We start from the raw sequence: 20,403 nt of genomic DNA, 5'->3' as shown, positions 1-20,403 counted from the left end.
AGAACACTTCTAGATCTAGAACACTGGATCTAGAACTCTATGTAATCCATAAAAATACAGTTAAAGATGAATCACCTGTTAAATATCTCATGAGTTAAAGCTTTATGGATATAGGGCCCAATGATCCCAATCCCTACTCATACATTCTTCAGTGCTATTGCTTCATAAATGCAGCAACTGGATATACTCAGCTGTGGTTATTACCTAATAATAATTGCAGCACTGATGTTGTATTTACCTTCGGAAGGCACCCCTTTAAAAGTAAAATCAATGCATGTTCATACTGACAAAAAATAGCAAGATGGCTGTGGTGCCAGCATAGTAAAGACTGGGGAATTGCAGTTTCTTTATATTGACAAATTAGTGCTGGCTCAAATTAGATCCAGATTAGTGTAATAAAACCTGGAATAATCCCTTGAAATACTGTATAAAGCAACACATACATCCCACATGTTATCTTTTGTATGGTGCACCACTACTCTGTCATGTTTAGGTCACTAGCTGTGTGTAAACTGAGAATGTGCCCCATGCTGGAATGGCCAGACTGAACCATTTATAAAAGTGAAAATTCTCTTAAACCACACCCGTTTTTAGAATTGTGCAGTTTAAAAATATATACTGACATGAATGTACCAAGTATATTAAAATGCAAAGTTTCTGATGTATTTGGTATGTGTATGATAAAATATAACTTCTCTCTGTGTGCGGAAATATATGTAATACAAGTTTAACATTGGCACAGTAATTTAGCAGTTTTACCATGTTTTCCAATACTTTTTGTGCTGTTATTTGTTTGTATTCTTTTTTTTTTTTTTTTTTTAGGAAATCATAAATGTACAGGTTATGCTTCTCAAGCCAAATAAACTGTTGTATTACTAGGGATGTGTATGCTTTGAGTTTATTCACCATATCAAAACTAGTAAAATGCAAAAATCGTGGGCTGTGAAGCGCAGACCGGACTACGGGTGGGTTCTAATCACGTGGACAGAAGCAGAGGTGGCGAAACTTTGAAAAAGTTTCTGCTCGGAGGGGAGCCTTCATCATTCAGTGGTTTCTCACTAGAGGTACCTGCATGGTTTGAAATCTCCCTCTCTCTCTCTCTCGCTGTTCCCTTGTCTTAAAGTTCCTGTTCGTGTGTGCTTAAAAAGTGAAGAATATAAGGAAATGAATCCTGGAAAAGGTGGGAAGACACAGGATTTCCTTAAGATTTAAAAACTTCAGGATCTGTTCTTGCGGCTCAGTCGCTCAACAAGTTCGCCTTCGCAGTTGGTTTTTCACTAATGTAAAAGTAGGAGCTGCTCGCCCTTTCTACCCTGCAGTTTACCTCTCGAGGTGAAGGAGAGCTGCTGACCCGTTGGAACGTTTTGCGATTGTGAACAGGTAAGCAGTGAGCGTGCAGGTTTATAGCACCGCAAACAAACTAATTGAATAAACTGTATACAATCCGAACAGACGCAAGATCGGTGGGAGGAATGTACTGTACAGACTTGTTCATAGACAGAGAGCTGCTTTTCTCGATGCTTCACTAATCGAGATTTCATAATGCGCAGAGGTTTTGATAAAGTCGTGTTTTAATATTTGATAGAATATTTGATACACACATAGGGAAAACTAATCATAACGCACTACTTGTACGATGTATTATTAAATGTAATATTATATTCTTATTCAGCAAACAGGTTGTCGTAAAATTAAACTCCATATGAATACCTTTTGTTCAAGTTTAAAATGAACGTTTCTGATTATTCTTAGCGGTATGTCAAATAAATGAGAAGCAAACCCATATTTCAAGTGTCCAAATATGTGCGTGTGTGTTTGCGCGCGCGCCTTTGTGTGTAATAAGCAACGGTGGATTAGCAGATTTTCTCCAAAACGATTGGACTGTGAGCGCACTTCATGAAGTGGTCTAGTTTGAAATTGTAAGAAACCACTATTAAATCTGTTCATCTCGGTATACTGTAAAATAGGACATGTGTCATCGCACTTCAATGATTGCTCTGCAACTAAGAAACCCCTCATACTCTAATGGTCAATTCCTGCTTACAATATTTGTTTCACAATGTCCTATTGTTAGTGACTCTGCATATAATGCACAGTTCACAGCTTACCTCTGTAAAGCGCTTTGTGATGGTGGTCCACTATGAAAGGCGCTATATAAAAATAAAGATATATTATTACTATGTGCAAATGGAATTATATGAACTGACAGTATTTGCAATGTAATTATTTGCAAAGGCCCCATATTACTAGTTTATTGAATTCTAAATGGTGAGTTGTACTGTTGTTTAATCATTTTAATTGAAACAATTTAACAATGTTTAACAATTTTTAGTTTCTTTAACATGTTTTTTTTCTTTCATTAGAGTTCTCAAGTTCCCCCTTCTAAAATTGCCTTAACATTTATTGGTGTTCATTAGCATGGTGGTCAACTCCATGATATTCAATTACCCACATCAAGTTTAATTCCCAGTGACTCAAATGTCATGCATATAAATACTATACGTGAGCAGACTCAGAATGCTGTAATTGTATATTACATTAGCAATGCACGAGGGCTGATGCTGAGTCTTAACTGGATGCTAGACTTTTTAGCTTGCTTGTTTAATACTGGTCTGTAATTACAATACCAACACATACAGTAAATCTTTGTGAGCTGTATTTAAATTACTCTCAGCACCAGATGCACCCAGCTCCACATCCCCGTTACTCCTCAATGGGAATCAGTGAAACTAAAATTGAACTCTGTGAAATGTCTTACGGATGTAGCAACATATGAGCTGCCAGGATGGCAGTGATCCAGATGGTGAGTCTGCAAGGGATTGTATTAGGGGAGAGGTGACCTTTCCTTTAGGGGAGTTGATGATGGAAATTTGTGTAGTCTTGGAATCAGAAGCACCTGCCAGCTGAGATCCTTCTATCGGCTAGCAGTCAAAGTAGGTCAGATATCCATTGTGACTGAAACTAACTTGGAAAAGGAAGCTACCTAGAATGTTAGGTTTGTTAAGTTTAACTGTGTTGAAAAAAAAGATTTAAAGACTTTAAAGTGAATAGGGCCCAAAGTGTGTGAAGTAATGTACAGTATTAAAAGTGCCCTGTAATATAGCACCTTATTATAACAGTTACAACTCCCCATAGTGTAGGTTGAAAACTAAGCCTTATATTAAGAGCTGCTCTTTACACTTCCCTTCACCCAGGGAAGCACATTTAGACTTTCTGTTTGGGAAAAACGTGTAGGGGGCAGTGTGTTTATTAGTTTCTGAATAATTGAGATTAAGACTCAAAAAAGAGCTTTTGGCAACCTTTAAATGCTTTTCTACAGTTATTGTTCACTAAGGCATTTGGAAACAGCCCTTAGACAGGAAAGTGGGGTTGTTACCACTAATCTATAGTGTGTCACTTTATTTATTGACTAGTTCTGTTACAGAGTAGGAGGTCATTGAATGGTGTTTTGGTCAGTTGTTGTGGGGGCTAAACCAAAAGTCAGTGGTCACCCATAGCAAGTTGGGCCAACTCTTGTAGTTTTAGCAGCCTGGGCATGCCAGGAATGAAGTCTACAAGATGTTAACAGTCTCCTAAGACATCAGAGTTCATTAATCTTCCAAAGCCTCAGAGTGTGTGCCCAGTGAAACCATAGGCCAAAGGAACTCAAGCCTAAATATCACAGCAGTTCATTGATCTGGATGTACACCTCTCTAAATATCATAGCAGTCCATTGATCTGGATGCACACCTCTCTAAATATCATAGCAGTTCATTGATCTGGATGCACACCTTTCTAAATATCATAGCAGTTAACTGATCTGGATGCACATCTCTCTAAATATCATAACAGTTAATTGATCTGAATGCACACCTCACTTTGCCTGCCCAGTTCCTGGTCAATCCAGTTAGGACCCTATGTGATAAACCTGACCAGATCCCAGCCTATATAGGGCATAGACCTGAAGTGGACATGCACAAGGAAAGAGAGAGATCTACTTTGCACTCCACCATTGCAGAGGTCCATGGTAATACGGTAGTGTCAGTCTTGAGGCAGTCAGTGGCAACAATGATGGCCAATGTAGTGGCATCACAGACACAGATATAAAACTTGTCTGTGCAAATGAATTATATTCACAGAGTATTTCTGGGTCTTTGCTTTTTAAATGAATTACTTAGAATTAATATTTCTTCAGATGTGTTTTGTGTTACCTCAGTTTCATTGTTAAAATAATAGAGTTATGAGAGGGATCCTACAGGTAGAGTTGCATTGAACTGGCGCTCTTGCAAGATTGGTTAGACAAAAAAATTATATTAAAATGTAGGAACAATTTAAAATTAAAATTAAAACTCAGCATGTTTTGTAAGTTACAATGAATTATCTGTATACACTGCTCATGACAGACACTACAGCACTGTGTTCAGAGGGGTTAAGATGTGTTTGAATCAATGGGATATAAAGGGTTAACTGGAGTAGCTAAGCCGGTTATGAATCAGGTTCAGTAAATTCAATGTCTTGAAAGGGGCGGGGCAGATAAAGAGGTAAAAACTTTAGTCTAATGGACTGTGTGTTTCACATCAGATTTTCAGGCTCCTGGACGAGCTTCATTTAATGGATGGGGACACTGATTAGCTTGTCATGTCAAAGTGATGGGAGGGGCTGTGTTACAGAGAGGGTGTAGTACTGAGGAGGCTGTTATAGTGTAGAGTAGGTACCACGCTTGCAGAACTTGTTGTATTCAATCTTCCTTCCTGATTTTCATTAATGTGGAATGGACCTTTTTATCTGCTTTATTTCACCATTCTGTTGAAGAGAACAGAAGGAGCACATTCATACATTACAATATATTTTTTTCCCAGAGGAAAATTTTACAAAATATACATAGCACAAGCATGATAAAGGGAACTTTATTTTTGTTAGATCTTTAAAAAAAAAAAAAAGATCATTTGTATAATTCTTTTGTAATATAGTATGATTGTAGAATATATCCGATTTACATTTGCCTCTAATTTAGAAATGCATACATTTACTTGAGATTGACTTGGTAACTCCCGATAGCATAGGCGCCTGTCTTTGGCCGGAATTGCTCCCTGCAGCCTGGAATGCATGGAACACAAATATTTCTGGCACAGATTCATACCCAGTCAGTCTGACCAATTTCTCTGCAGGAAGCTCTTTGACAGCCTGTCACCCAGAGCGCCACCTTCACCCTGCGCATGCTGGATATAAGCAGGAACAGAGACAAGGGCTTTATATTAAAGTGTTGTAGAACGCCCTCTAGTGTTTACAATAAACACACATCGTGGGTCATGGATCACCTGAACCTGTTTCTAAACTGTCACCCTAGTGCTTGTCATTAGTATTTTAGCGTGTGCAGGTTTGTCGTGAGTATCTTAGTGTGTAGGTTTGTCGTATCTTAGCGTGTGCAGATTTATTGCGAGTATCTTAGTGTGTGCAGGTTTGTCGTGAGTATCTCGGTGTGTGCAGATTTATCGTGAGTATCTTAGTGTGCAGGTTTGTCGTGAGTATCTCAGTGTGTGCAGATTTATCATGAGTATTTTACTGTGTGCAGGTTTGTCGTGAGTATCTCGGTGTGTGCAGATTTATCGTGAGTATCTTAGTGTGTGCAGATTTGGTTCCCTCCTGCAGCAAGACTGCTCGTAGTCTCCCCACAATACACCAATCATTTTAGATTTCAGTAAGATTCATCTGATGAAATATGATTTTACTGTTAGGATTGGAATAGATGAAAAAAGAAGTAAACCAACCTTTGGACCAACTTTAGTTACCAATACCCCTGTATGGTGTGTGGCAGTGGTGTGCTGTTCAAATGAGCAATAAAAAATACAGGGTCTTTGAACGTGTCTGATCATATGAAAACAGTTAAACAAGAGAATAGTAATTGACTGTAATGACCTGTGCAAAGTCCCTTTCCAAGGAGACTTCACCAAATGGGACAGGGCCTCCTTGGTATTGCAATGCATGGTCAAATAGATACTTAACATTACTGTTAATAATTACTGTACAGCACAGCATGGGGCAATAGGAAACCCAAGCGAACTTGCAGAATGTTTACTGCAGTTGGAAAGCTTGATTAATAAAATGTAAATGCCAAAACACATTTATAAAACCAACTTTATTGACTGTGAAGGAAGCCTTTATTGACGTAAAAATATGGGTTTGATGTAACAAGAGAGTCATATAAAGATACACCATGGTATATTTGTAATTGTCCAGCTTTATATTATGCATTTCCATACTTGCCTATGAGTTTAAAATTGCGGCATTGTGTTAACCAGTTTACAAAAGAGCAACGTCTCAAGCAGTTATAGAAATTTTGAATCTGCAATGACCTGTAACACACCCACTATGGTTTACCACAGTAAAGCGCAATTTAATTGTCAGGTAAAACCTGCCTTGAACTATTGCAGTAATAGATGATAACCTTCAGGGCGTATGAAGCTTAAGAATGTGATAATGTTAGTCTTTAAGGACACAAGGACCTACGTAACTCTCCCACAAGGTACCTTATCTAACTGTTCCTTACACATTACTTCATTAATCATTCTTGCCTGCCCTCAACCTTACAGGCTACATCCGAGACCCAGCAGGAGTCAGTTTCTAGTGTGTGTGACACAAAGGAGGTCATGTGATTTGCCTGTGCTTGCAGAGTGAGCCACACCAGGTCTAAGCAAGGTTAGCCATAGTCATTGCTTTCATGGAATCCATCCAGTGAATACCTGGCTGCATCTGGGTTTGCAGAGAAAACCCTCCCCTCTGGGCTACAGTTAAACTATCAACGGCCCAGGTGTCGGTCCTTTACAAAGGAACAAGGTAAGTTCCTATCTAGTACATCGACAAGATTCCTTAGCAATATTCAGTAGAAAGAAAGGTTTATAGTTTGAGTCTGGCTAATCAGTGAAGGCAAATTAACGACTGGGTTTTTATGGATGTGTGCAGGAGTTTTTCTTAAAGATCCCTGCCCTGGTTATTTTAGCCTATAAAAGGCTGCATGACATCATGTATAATAAATGAATACTAGGTTTGTACGGTCAATTACAATAGCTTAAGGACACAAGAAGGATCAGACGCTGGCTCGTTTTTAATGAGACGTGTTCTGTACTGTATAGATCACCTTGAAAAGGTTGGATGGAGAATGATCATCTTGCCACATGTTTGGACCCCTTTGTTTGCAAGTTTTGTACGCTTTAGCCTCATTCTAAGCTGACCTTGGGATCCGAGCTTCCCCTTGTAGTGTAACAAGGTACTCATTATAACAAGGTTAACCTTTAAACTGCAAGGAATTCCTGGAGTATTTGTTTTAATTAAAGGCTTTGTTCACAGAGACATGCAGGTTTTCATGTATGATGGAATGCCCATTTATAAACACTTCTATAAAAACTTGAGAACAATTCACAATCATAAAAAGGCTGCCACGTTTACACTGGCTGACGTTTCATATTTATGACAAAATTAAGGAAATGCAAAACAAGGGATCATCTCACTACAATGGAAAAATGTATAGAAAACTTCTAAATATTTCTTCTACCCGACTAGATGAATTCTCCTAAATCTCATCTCGCATTTGGTCCTTGTGTAAGAGTTGGAGACCCCAGCTCCCAGGTCTCACCAGTAGAGTAGCCGGTGCAGTCAGCCAGACTGTGAAAGCACTGGCAGTGTGAAATAGCAGCTTTCTCTGATATAGGAAGGGTGGCTATAGGCCCTGTTTAACAGTCTAGTTGAAACAATTTAGTGAATAATCAAAACAGTCATTAAAAATATAACAACGAGTTCAAACTGTGAACAGTGCTGTGTGTCATGAAATGGACTGCAGACAAGTTCAAGCGTTGAAAATATTGTTCAGACAAGGACTGCTTGATACAGTAGCACTAGGCAGTGTCTCACCATGTGGACCGCTTCCATCGAAACAAGTTTATGGCTAACCAGCAGCACAGAGCTTAGCTGGACACTGAGCAGATCCATGTTGTTGTATCTGGGCTGCTTACGCAAGGCAAGGTGTGGTTGTGTGGTTGTAGCATGCAAGTTCCTGTCTGTGCTGAGGTTTGAGGTTTGGGTGGGTATGCATGTGAACACAATAGAAGACATTTTGTGTTAAGCAAACAATGCAAGTTTTCAGATATGTATTGGAACATTTAGAATAGTTAAGTGCCTGGGCGTGTGTTGCTTTGTAATATACTGTAGAGTAAACTAATTCCTTTTAACCAGCTCCTTATAAAAACTAAAACACAATTAAGATCATTTCCTGGCTGCTCTTCAAGTATTTACAATCTTAACAACTCCCTCTATTTAGCCTGTGGGGACTTTTTAGGTAATATTTTGTGAGTAAGTTATACTTTATGACCATTTTTAAATGTTTTTATTTAGGCAGCACAGCTGTATTGTTTAGCGTATTTTTCTAAACTTGTTTTACAGCCTGGATGGGGATAAAATGCCCCATCCAGATAAAATCGTGAGAATGCGTGGTCAACAGCTGGTGATTATTGTCAAACACGTATGAAAACCTGTGCCGAATGTGGTCAAGGGATAAACTAGGTAATTGATAGCCAGTTAATCCCTCGGCCACAATATAAAAACAAGCAGTTTTGGCTGAATGGGGGTTAGTGTGATCAGAGGCAGAACGAGACGTGAGATAAAAATAATACATCTAGAAAGCAATTGCTACCCGTGCTGGCTTTACACCAGCACGATACTTGTTGGTTCCGTAGCTGTTGTGTTTGTCTGTTTTGGCCATCATGCCATTTTGTTTGTTCAGTGTTTTGCTTAAATTTATTATTTATAATAAACCGCACATCAGCCCTTCAATCACACCTCAGTGCTGTGTGTGCCTCCTTCCTGGTCTGCCTCAAGCCATCTCACCACAATTGGGTTTTGCAGCTAAGGCCTATTTTAAACAAACTGTGATTGAATCTTTGTTTTCTCTGAAGACAGAAATATATAAATTAGGGAGTGTTCCATTAAAGGCATCAGTCAGAATTCTACAATGAAGTAATAAATAAGCTTATTGCTGCCACCTGCTGGAATAGAAAATGTTTTTTTGGAAATATTTTGTAGTGTGGTGAGCTTCCAGGAGCTTTTTTTGTTTTTTTTCAGAACCTGTTCTGGTCTAAGAGAAACCAAGTAGCCATATTAATTATACTGATAGTTTAAAAAAAAAAAAAAAAAAAAAAATTAAAGGCATATTACACCTTAACTATACAAATCAATCCGAAAGGAGTGAAAATGTTGGCTTATAAAAGGCCAAAATCCTAACTGAACCACAAACGTGTGGTGTGACCCCTGGGATGTCAGTTGACTCCCTCGTAGGTTCATCACACAGTAAAACTGGCTGAAAGCAGCGCTTTATACCAGCTAGCATACTGGTACGATAACATGTTAGTTACATTATACATCTTTTTCTATTAAGTCTTCCACCAGGGCCTGTAACTAAAATGTACTCTTTCAACAGGTTATCTCCCAGCATGGCACCTTTGCCGACTCTTCTCATCCTCCTGTGTGCCGTCAGAGGCGCTTTGCTCTATCATCCCATCTGGAAACCCATGTGGCCGGCGTCCAAAGTGCCAGTGGTATTGCCTCAGCTGACCGAAGATTTAGATGCCCCAGAGTTCACTGCCGAGGCCAAGCTTGAAGTAACATCTCCATGCGGCCCCGAATGTCACAAGAGGGCATCAGTGCCCAGCTACGAGGAGCTGAAAGAGCTCCTCTCCTATGAGACTCTGTACTTCAATGGGAGCTTGACCCAGACCAACGTTGGCATCTACGGCCTGAACGTGGCAGAGCTGGCTAGGACCCAGGGAACCAAAGGGAGGTCAAGGGCTAAGAGGCAAATATACGGCCATGACAGCAGGTTTAGCATTTTTGGGAAGGACTTCTTGTTAAACTACCCCTTCTCCACCTCTGTTAAGGTCTCAACAGGTTGCACAGGGACTCTGGTGGCCGACAGGCATGTCCTGACAGCTGCCCACTGCATTCACGACGGGAAGAGCTATGTCAAGGGGGCCAAGAAGCTGAAGGTGGGTTTCCTGAAGCCAAGGCAGAAAGAGGAGAGCAGCAACCAGACAAGGTCCCACCTCCCTGAGAAGATGAAGTTCCAGTGGATTCGTGTGAAGCGCACCCACGTCCCTAAGGGGTGGATCAAGGGAAACGCCAACGACATCGGCATGGATTACGACTATGCCTTGCTTGAGCTCAAAAAGCCCCACAAGCGACGCTACATGAAAATCGGAGTGAGTCCAACGGCTAAACAGCTGCCCGCTGGGAGGATCCATTTCTCAGGCTACGATAATGACCGTCGGGGAAATCTGGTCTACCGTTTTTGTGAAGTACGAGAAGAAACCTACGACCTCCTGTATCAACAATGCGATGCCCAGCCTGGGGCAAGCGGCTCCGGTGTCTATGTGCGCATGTGGAAGAGGGAGCACCGACGCTGGGAGCGCAGAATAATTGGCATCTTCTCAGGGCACCAGTGGGTGGAGCGTGACGGCATGCCGCAGGACTTCAACGTGGCGGTTCGCATCACCCCCCTGAAATACGCACAGATCTGTTACTGGATAAAGGGCAATTACGCGGACTGCCGGGATGGATAAAATGATATACATAAATGAAACAAATACATTAATACAGCTATAGCCAAAAGTTTTGCGTCACCTAGAATTTTAGGATTGAGACATAATAATAAAAAAATTATATATATATATATATATATATATATATATATATATATATATATATATATATATATATAAACATAATTTAGATATTTTATTTAACATCATGTAATCAAATAAACTATGAAATGATATCACAAAAGTCTACCAGAAACCAGTACAGTATTTCATGTTATATTTTGAAATGTCACATTTTTCAATTGTCATTAAGTATATGGAAAACTACAAAGCGGTTTGTAATTCAATATGTTAACGTTACATTTTTCAGCAGGTTTCATTCAACTATTAGTTCATTCTATAGGGTGATGAAAAACATTTGGCCATAGCTGTACAGACATAAACACTAAAACAAAAAAAGCACTTTTAAGGTAATGAACCCCTCCCTTCTAGAACTCTGCTTCAGATTGCATTACACAGTTACAGGTTATGGGCAGACAGCAAACAAATCAAAGGGGCAGTGGTTGGCTTGTAGAGGCCCTTTTCTGTTCCTAAAATACCTTATGTTAAAACAACCATGCAACTTATGACACTTCCAAGCAGCCATTCAACAGAACGTTTTCATGGCTCCCATGATGTTACAGGTGCACCATCACAGGACACGGACATCCGAGATCTGGAAAGGACAGTTTTGTTTCCCTTTGGTCATTCGCTTGACCACCTTGTTTTTCAAGTTTAGGGTGCTATATAGTGGCTTTTTAAGAATGTTATGCATAAATTAATTTGAAAAGGATAAGGCCTTATGTTATACACAGACACATGTTTACATGAATTCCTGTTGCTTACTTTAAAAGACAGTATTTCTGTATCTTCCAGTCATGTATCATGATTTTAATTAATTTAAGTTTCACACACAGTTCATTAGATTTATTCTTTTTCTAGTGATAAGAACCCATGTCATTTTTTAGTGTCTCCTAATATACAAATGACAAAATATGGCTAACAGTTAAAAGTAGCACTTATTTAATCATCAAAAATGTTTTTGTTCTTGTTTTGAGTCCTGTTTGGGCCGATGAGATGCAGTAGGTAATCCAGGAATACAAAAGCTGTTTTTTTTTAAAATGACCTGCAATGTAATGGAGATTTGAGGATAGTGTTGGTCTGCTTCGTAAAAAACATTAACATACTATACATGAAACAAAAAAAAATAATAATTGAAATCAACTTTACAGCACTAGAATTTGTACATAATTAGTTGCAAAATGTTTAACCAAAGATTTGAATAGAAGCTTGTTGCAATTTTGTTTTGAATGAAAGTGCAGAGTTTATAGAATTAGTTCACTGCCTAGTGTCGACACGATAAAAGCTCAATGGAAGGGGTTAGGAGAAGCCAACTGTAGCAACTCCTCCAGCAATCTGAGAAATTGAGTATCCAGAAATTCAGACCAATTTGTGGTTTTGTCTTGTTGGAATGTCTGTCTTCCTTTGCCTGTCGCTACATTCACCCAAAAACAACCACGTCCTTTTTGATGATTAAACAGCAGCACAACAAGGCACTGATCATTTCATATAGTCTTATTTACTGCATCTACAAAGATTCCTCCCTGACCTCTAAGCGATCGAGCACTGCTCCCGTAGAAATTAGTCTTTTTAGTACTAGTGCTGAACTAGCCTGGCTTACCCGACGAAGACGCTCCCTTTTATTGTGTTCTCTCATGTGCTACCATCATGGCTTCCGATTGGTGAAATTCCATGCCGCAAAATATTATATTTCTTCATACCACATTCCACTCCAAAAGGATTGGTGCAAATAAATCACACACACTACTTGCAGATAGGAATTCCACAGCAGTGTTGCAGCCTGCAAGTCCGAGGAATAGTTTACTAACCACCTTTTCGAAAGTGCAGAGGGACCTTTCCTATGCTGTTTCTACACAATACTGTGATAAGAGACAGAGAGTGAGAGAGACAGAAAGAAATTTGGTTTGTAACAAACTGTTAACAAGAACACTTGAGTTTCACCAGATTTTAAACTTGATGGATTTTAAACATGACTTGCAAAAAATAAAATACCAAAGCCATACATCTGTATCAGGGTTAAAGTTCAGCACTGACCCTACTTCCCTTAGGGTAAGAACCGTACCGATTCTAATAGATTTTTTAAAAAATTATTATTAAAAATCAATGAGATGTGATCAATTGATGGTTTTTTTTTACATTTCTCTGATTACTAGGGTTAAGAAGCAACAGAAAAAAAAATCTTGTTATCTGTAAAGACTTCAATACACAAACTTACACAAACACAACATTTAGTTTTTTGTGTTTGTGAACTTCAGGCTAACAGAATTTCACAGAATAAAAACATGCTGTCAAAGAGGGACCCTTGAATACCAAAGATAAATAAATATAAATGTATGTGTGGTGGGGTTGGTGTAAATTAATGTAAGTTTTTATGGAAAAACAGAAACATCAGCAGACAGCTAATTGCATACCCCACACCTCAGCGCCACCACATAAATGCTTTCATACAAGCAATTCTTTTCCACAAACAGCCAACAGATTCCCCGTTATTAAATGAATCCCATTGCTTCGAAAAACAGTCGCCAATTTGAAATTTCTAGTACTGTTCCTAGTATATGTTTTTTTAGTACTAATCATCACCAGGAAGAACATGACCTACTTTGAGTCATTCTGTTAAATATATAATTCAGGGTTTGTGTTAATACTGTACCGAGTGATGGACAAAAACATTTGTGTAACTGCTTTATTTAGAACCTCCTCATGCAAGATATAAAGGATTGTGTTTTTTTCCCCTTGCTGTTTTAAAAAAGCAACACTGCACAAATCACAAAACCCACCTCTGACATTCAGGAAGAATAGAAAATAATACAATTATGTGGGTGTGGTAGGGTGTGGGAAGACACAAGACCAAGTTCACAGACGAAACGCTGGCACAGGCGCCCAGATTTATTAGGGTGAGCTCAATTGGCAGGTGTTTCCGTTATAGTTTGGGGCACTCTACCAACAATGGTATTGTGCCCTGTCTTCATACAACACACAGAGATGTGTAATCCAAAGTATAAATAAGTGAAAAGGCGAAAGGAAAAAGGAAAACAAAATACTTTAAGAAAAACTACAAAATAAAGTGTGCGCTTTTTTACCGTGGCTCGTTGCTCCCTCTAGTGGTGGGAGCCCCGAGGAACAGGCACTGTTCTGTACCCTATCATACACTGTGGGACGGCTGAGTCCCACTAAACTCGCTATCTAAAATAGTAGGACAGTAAATAACCCGTGTGGCTTGCTTGCACCCCGGGTCTGTAAGCATCGCGCTGGAATTGCCACTCCGTCTCTCCGAGTCGCTGCTCCAGAGCCTCTGATTTTCAGGATTCTGCTGTGAATTCACGCTCCACTATACTTCCTGTATGAGCCAGAGAGGATACAAAACAGTGCCTTTTTATTCATTAATTCACTCCATGTAGTCCCACCCCCCAGCCAATGACAGAACGTCAGCCAATTTCCTCACAGCTGAGTCCTGTCAACAAAACATTGCCTGACAGCGTGGGAATACACAGAGAATACAAACCAAGGGGGCATGATCTGTGATGAGGGTGAAGTGTCGCCCCAGGAGGTAGTACCGGAGTGACTCGACTGCCCATTTTACTGTGAGACACTCCTTCTCGATGGTACTATAGTTTTTCTCACGGGGAAGGAGCTTCCTGCTGATATACAGGACAGGGTGCTCGCTTCCCCGCACCTCCTGGGACAACACTGCTCCGAGACCTGTCTCAGATGCATCCGTCTGTAGGGTAAACCTCCGACTAAAGTCTGGACTGCACAGCACTGGTTTGCTACACAGTCTCCTCTTCAAGGTGAGAAAGGCCCTCTGACACAGCTCCGTCCACTGGACCGTATTTGGGGCAGCCTTCCGGGTTAGGTCTGTCAAGGGAGCGGCGAGAGTTGCAAAGTTTGGGATGAACTTACGATAATATCCCGCCAGTCCCAAGAAAGAGCGCACCTGGGTTTTTGTGGTAGGAGTCGACCAGTCAGCCAAGGCTTTTACCTTTGCAACAAGCGGTCCGATCTGGCCGTCTCCTACCCGATACCCCAAATACTCCGACTCACTCTTCCCAATTGCACACTTCTTTGGGTTAGCAGTGAGTTCGGCCTCCCGCAAGGATTGCAGTACTGCCGCTACCTTACACAGATGACTCGGCCAGTCCTCACTATGGATGACCACATCATCTATGTAAGCAGCAGCGTACTGCTGATGGGGCTGCAAAAATGCGATCCATCATCCGCTGGAAAGTGGCCGACGCTCCATGCAACCCAAAGGGCATGGTAGTAAACTGGTATAACCCGAAGGGAGTCTCAAACGCTGTTCTCTCCCGTGATTCTGGGGTTAGGGGTATCTGCCAGTACTCCTTCATTAAATCCAGTGTCGTCATAAAGTGAGCCGTGCCCAGAAGCTCCAGCAATTCATCTACCCGGGGAATGGGATAAGCATCAAACTTTGATTTTTCATTGACTCTCCTAAAATCAATGCAAAATCATATCAACCCGTCTGGCTTATCTACTAAAACGATTGGACTATTCCAGTCACTTTGGGACTCTTCTATTACCCCCAGCTTGAGCATTTCCTCAATCTCCGCTTTCACTACCTGCCTTTTACGTTCAGTTATGCGGTATGGCCTTTGACAAACTCGTGTCCCCGGCTCAATTTCAATATGATGATGGGCTACTCGAGTCTGCCCCGGGACTGGAGAGAACACGTCAGGAAAAGCAGCCACCAGATTTTGAACCTCGCGTTTCTGTCTTGGTGTCAGGTTATTACCAACCTGAACTGACCCCATCCTCGCCAAGACAGAAAGATCAGGTCCCAAATCAGTGAAGTCATCTGTGGGTGATGCTAACGTCTCCCGTTGCACCCAAGGCTTCAGGAGGTTCACATGATAAATGTGGCAGACCTCGTAATCCACCGTACCAACCCGGCATGTAACCTCAAAGGGTCCTTGCCACTTTGCCAGGAGTTTAGACTCAGAGCTGGGTAATAATAAAAGCACTTTATCCACCGGCTGAAATGTGCGCAAACGGGCCCCTCTATTATAATTGGTCTCCTGTCTGTGTTGTGCCTGCTGCAGATTGTCACGAGCCCATTGACCTAGAGACTCAAGACGTCTGTGCAGATCCAACACATACTGGACCATATTGGTCGAATTATCCTGCTGTTCCTCCGACATCTCTCTGACGAGATCAAGAACGCCCCGAGGTCTCCTCCCATACAGCAGCTCGAACGGGGAGAACCCCATGGAAGCCTGCAGTACCTATCTAATCGCAAAAAGGAGGGGAGGAATCAGCTTATCCCAGTTGCGCACATCACTTCCAATGAACCTACGCATCATACTTTTTAGAGTTTTATTAAAACGCTCTACCAAACCATCAGATTGAGGGTGATAAACTGGTGTCCTGATAGTCTTAATCTCTAAAAGTTTGCAGACCAGCCGTGGCATAAAATTGGTTCCTTGGTCGGTAAGCATTTCTCGGGGAATCCCCACCTGGGAGAAAACTTTAACAAGCTCGTCGGTGACAGATTTAGCAGAGGCAGAGCGAAGTGGTATGGCCTCTGGATAACGCGTAGCGTAATCCAGGATAACCAACAGGTGCGTGTATCCTGACGCACTTCGCTCCAGCGGTCCGACTATATCTACCCCAATACGCTTGAACAGAGCTTCCACAAGTGGCAATAGCACAAAGGGGGTTCGTGGCACAGCTCTGGGGCTGGCACATTGGCACTCTGGGCACTGCTCACAAAACCGCCTCATGTCGCCATCCAGCCCCAGCCAATTGAACCGTGCCTCAAGTCTCGCTTTAGTTTTGTCCCTACCCAAGTGACCAGACAGGGGAACAGCGTGAGCCAAATGCAATAAATCTTCCCTAAAAGGCTTTGGGACAAGCAACTGGCGATGCACCTCTCCGGTCTGGTGCAATTTATCAACCCTATATAGTAGGTCACGGTCAATTTCAAAGTGTGGGTGCGCGGCGATGCGACCAGGCTCAAGCACCCGACCATTAACCAGCACCGCTTGATCAAACAGCCAACCTAGCGCGTCGTCACGTCCTTGATCGAATCGAAAGTCACGGGAGCGAGCTAAAAAATCAGCTCCCATGTCTTCCAACTCGGGGTCGGGTCGATCCCGAACGGAGGTGGAAGGACCAGGCTCCTGCACCCCCCCCCCAGAATCTTCGCCAACCTCCCCCACCCAAACCTGACCGGACTCCCTCCATTGTCAACCCTCATTCTTAGTGGCCTGGCGTTCCCTTTTTGTTTTACGGGGTTTAAATCTATGACAAAACCAAGCAGGGTCGCGGAAGGGAAAGATATCTCCAATTACTTCCTCCTTCTGTACCAATGGGGTAGGCGGGGCAACCGCAGCACCTACCCAATCATTGAATTGCTGGCAGTCCCGCACCAAAATGACAGGTTGTGGCAACTGAGGAATCAATCCTACCTGTATGCGTGTCGTTATAGTGCCAATTTGTAATGTTATCCAGACTTTAGGGTAGGTGTGAATATCCCCATGTATACATTTAATGTTAACCCGTCCCAACAATCGCTTATGCCCCGGTGAGATCAACCCTTCTTGTATCAGGGACTGACCACACCCTGAATCCAAGCAAGCCTGAGAGCCTGAGTTTGTGTCCCTTCCACTGTCACAGGAAGAACAAAACTCATTTGCTGGAGTGACTGAGACAATTGAACATGCTTACCTGATCCAGCGAGGTCACACGCCATGGCGGGGCAGTCGCGAGCCAGGTGACCCAGGTCGTGGCACGTCCAACAACTTGGTTGACTGCTTTCTCTCCCTGAAGCCTCTGCCGAAGGTTGAAAAACTGGAGAAATCAAAGGGCTCCAACGATGCTGTGGCCGCCCGAGACCCCGGCCCAGTTCCCGGACCAGAACCTCGTGCCGGGATCTAGCCATCCCATGGTATAATTGCGGAGACGGTGGGGGCCAGTGTATGGAGATGTTCCATCTCCCCTAACTTCCCCTCCCGGAGTCTTCGTCAGTACCATTCAGGGGTGGCTCCTACTCTATTGAGAATAGCCGTTTTAACGGTGGCATAGTTCCTCATCTCCTCTGCGGACAGAGTTTGGGCAGCAGCTTGCGCCTCCCCAGTTAACTGCGGCAGAAGGTAGCTCGCCTACCGGTCCTGGGGCCACTGATTGGCCTCCGCCAAAGCTTCAAACAGGCAAAGGTATGCCTCCGGGCGATACTCTGCCGTCATTTTAGTTGGTTGCTGCCATCTGGAAGCAGCTCCAGTCCCTCCCTGCACCGCTGCTGTCAGTGTCTAGCGTAGAAAGGTCATCATTTAACCTTCAACTGTATTGCATTCATTCTGATGATTTTTTTTTTCTTCCAAATGGGCACTGCTGTGTCTTGGCAATGCCAGTTATCCCACTACTAACACCACGTGTGGTAGGGTGTGGGAAGACACAAGACAGACACCAAGTTCACAGACGAAACGCCGGCACAGGCGCCCAGATTTATTAGGGTGAGCTCAATTGGCAGGTGTTTCCATTAAAAAATAAGTGAAAAGGCGAAAGGAAAAAGGAAAACAAAATACTTTAAGAAAAACTACAAAATAAAGTGTGCAGTGTTTTACCGCGGCTCGTTGCTCCCTCTAGTGGTGGGAGCCCCGAGGAACAGGCACTGTTCTATACCCTCTCGTACACTGTGGGACGGCTCAGTCCTGCTAAACTCACAAACTAAAAATAGTAGGACAGTAAATAACCCGTGTGGCTTGCTTGCACCCCGGGTCTGTAAGCCTCGCACTGGAATTGCCACTCCGTCTCTCCGAGTCGCTGCTCCAGAGCCTCCGATTTTCAGGATTCTGCCGTGAATTCACGCTCCACTATGTTTCCTGTATGAGCCAGAGAGGATACAAAACAGTGCCTTTTTATTCATTCATTCACTCCGTGTAGTCCCACCCCCCAGCCAATGACAGAACGTCAGCCAATTTCCTCACAGCTGACTCCTGTCAACAAAACATTGCCTGACAGCGTGGGAATACAAACCCCCTACAGGCTCCCGCATGCACCTGACGGTCAGTCCAAATCCCTCCCCTCTCACAGTGGAGAATCTAAATATTTCCATAGTAAAGCCTTAAAACATATGCCTGCATCTACATAGTTACAATTTCTGTTTTGTTTTTTCTGACAAATTGAAGCAAAATAAAAAAAATTCACATTTTTCAATGTTTGAATACTTGCTCTTGCATGCTACTGTCCCTCCCCTTGAGATCTTTCAATATTCCCTTTATTACATCATGCATAATAGTTCATATTTAGGTGCCCCATATTGGTTGCCTTGGTTTGGTGCATGTTCTCCTGTTACACCCCGGGCCTCTACATTATATTACTCTGCAAGGCAAGACAAATAACGATCAAAGACAATAATGCACGACTCACTGTGCCAGAATTGTGTACACAATCCTTGGATGTCAATTCAGTTGAGCATGGTTGGGATGAACTTAAAACATGTATTCAGCTACTGATGCACCAGTTGTGTGAAATATAAATGTTTGAATAGATTAAATACCTTCCAGCACCTTGTGGAATCTATGCCACGATGTGTTAAGGCTGTGATCAGGACAAACGGGCCCAACCCAATATTAGATGCATATCCTAATAGAGAGGCCAGGAGGTGTGTAATATATATATATATATATATATATATATATATATACACACATACACACAGACGTGCTCAAATTTGTTGGTACCCCTCCACAAAAAACGAAGAATGCACAATTTTCTCTGAAATAACTTGAAACTGACAAAAGTAATTGGCATCCACCATTGTTTATTCCATATTTAATAGAAATCAGACTTTGCTTTTGATTTTTTATTCAACATAATATTGTAAATAAGAAAACAAATGAAAATGGCATGGACAAAAATGATGGGACCGCTAACCTAATATTTTGTTGTACAACCTTTAGAGGCAATCACTGCAATCAAACGTTTTCTGTAGCTCTCAATGAGACTTCTGCACCTGTTAACAGGTAGTTTGGCCCACTCTTCCTGAGCAAACTGCTCCAGCTGTCTCAGGTTTGATGGGTGCCTTCTCCAGACTGCAAGTTTCAGCTCTTTCCATAGATGTTCGATAGGATTCAGATCAGGACTCATAGAAGGCCACTTCAGAATAGTTCAATGTTTTGTTCTTATCCATTCTTGGGTGCTTTTAGCTGTGTGTTTTGGGTCATTATCCTGTTGGAGGACCCATGACCTGCGACTGAGACAAAGCTTTCTGACACTGGGCAGTACATTTCGCTCCAGAATGCCTTGATAGTCTTGAGATTTCATTGTGCCCTGCACAGATTCAAGGCACCCTGTGCCAGGCGCAGCAAAGCAGACCCAAAACATAACTGAGCCTCCTCCATGTTTCACTGTAGGTATGGTGTTCTTTTCTTTGAAAGCTTCATTTTTTCGTCTGTGAACATAGAGCTGATGTGACTTGCCAAAAAGCTCCAGTTTTGACTAATCTGTCCAAAGGACATTCTCCTAGAAGGATTGTGGCTTGTCAATATGCATTTTAGCAAATTCCAGTCTGGCTTTTTTATGTTTTTCTTTCAAAAGTGGAGTCCTCCTGGGTCTTCTTCCATGGAGCCCACTTTCGCTCAAAAAGCGATGGATGGTGCGATCAGAAACTGACGTACCTTCACCTTGGAGTTCAGCTTGTATCTCTTTGGCAGTTATCCTTGGTTCTTTTTCTACCATTTGCACTATCCTTCTGTTCAATCTG

The 20,403-nt window shown here is 42.0% G+C and overlaps 1 protein-coding gene across 2 annotated transcripts; it reads left to right on the top strand.

Moving 5' to 3' along the window:
• Positions 1 to 1,019: 1,019 nt before the first annotated feature.
• Positions 1,020 to 12,684, top strand: LOC117405500 (serine protease 23-like). 2 transcript variants are annotated; one of them, XM_034008597.3, is made up of 2 exons: positions 1,020 to 1,380; positions 9,446 to 12,684. In XM_034008597.3, the coding sequence occupies exon 2, from the start codon at positions 9,459 to 9,461 to the stop codon at positions 10,581 to 10,583; it is 1,125 nt and encodes a 374-aa protein (XP_033864488.1). In that variant the 5' UTR covers positions 1,020 to 1,380; positions 9,446 to 9,458; the 3' UTR covers positions 10,584 to 12,684. The 2 variants fall into 2 exon arrangements, with proteins under 2 accessions (XP_033864488.1, XP_058886518.1); XM_059030535.1 differs by lacking the exon at positions 1,020 to 1,380 and adding an exon at positions 6,493 to 6,813.
• The last annotated feature ends 7,719 nt before the right edge of the window (positions 12,685 to 20,403 follow it).

This window comes from Acipenser ruthenus, chromosome 9, assembly GCF_902713425.1.
Source record: "Acipenser ruthenus chromosome 9, fAciRut3.2 maternal haplotype, whole genome shotgun sequence".
NCBI classification, from domain to species: Eukaryota; Metazoa; Chordata; class Actinopteri; order Acipenseriformes; family Acipenseridae; genus Acipenser; species Acipenser ruthenus.
The sequence above is the reverse complement of the archived record's forward strand: the minus strand, read 5'-3'. Positions and strand labels throughout refer to the sequence as shown.

Bases quoted from the DNA above. Each gene is read 5' to 3' on its own strand.
- LOC117405500 (XM_034008597.3), top strand. From the start codon at position 9,459: ATGGCACCTTTGCCGACTCTTCTCATCCTCCTGTGTGCCGTCAGAGGC.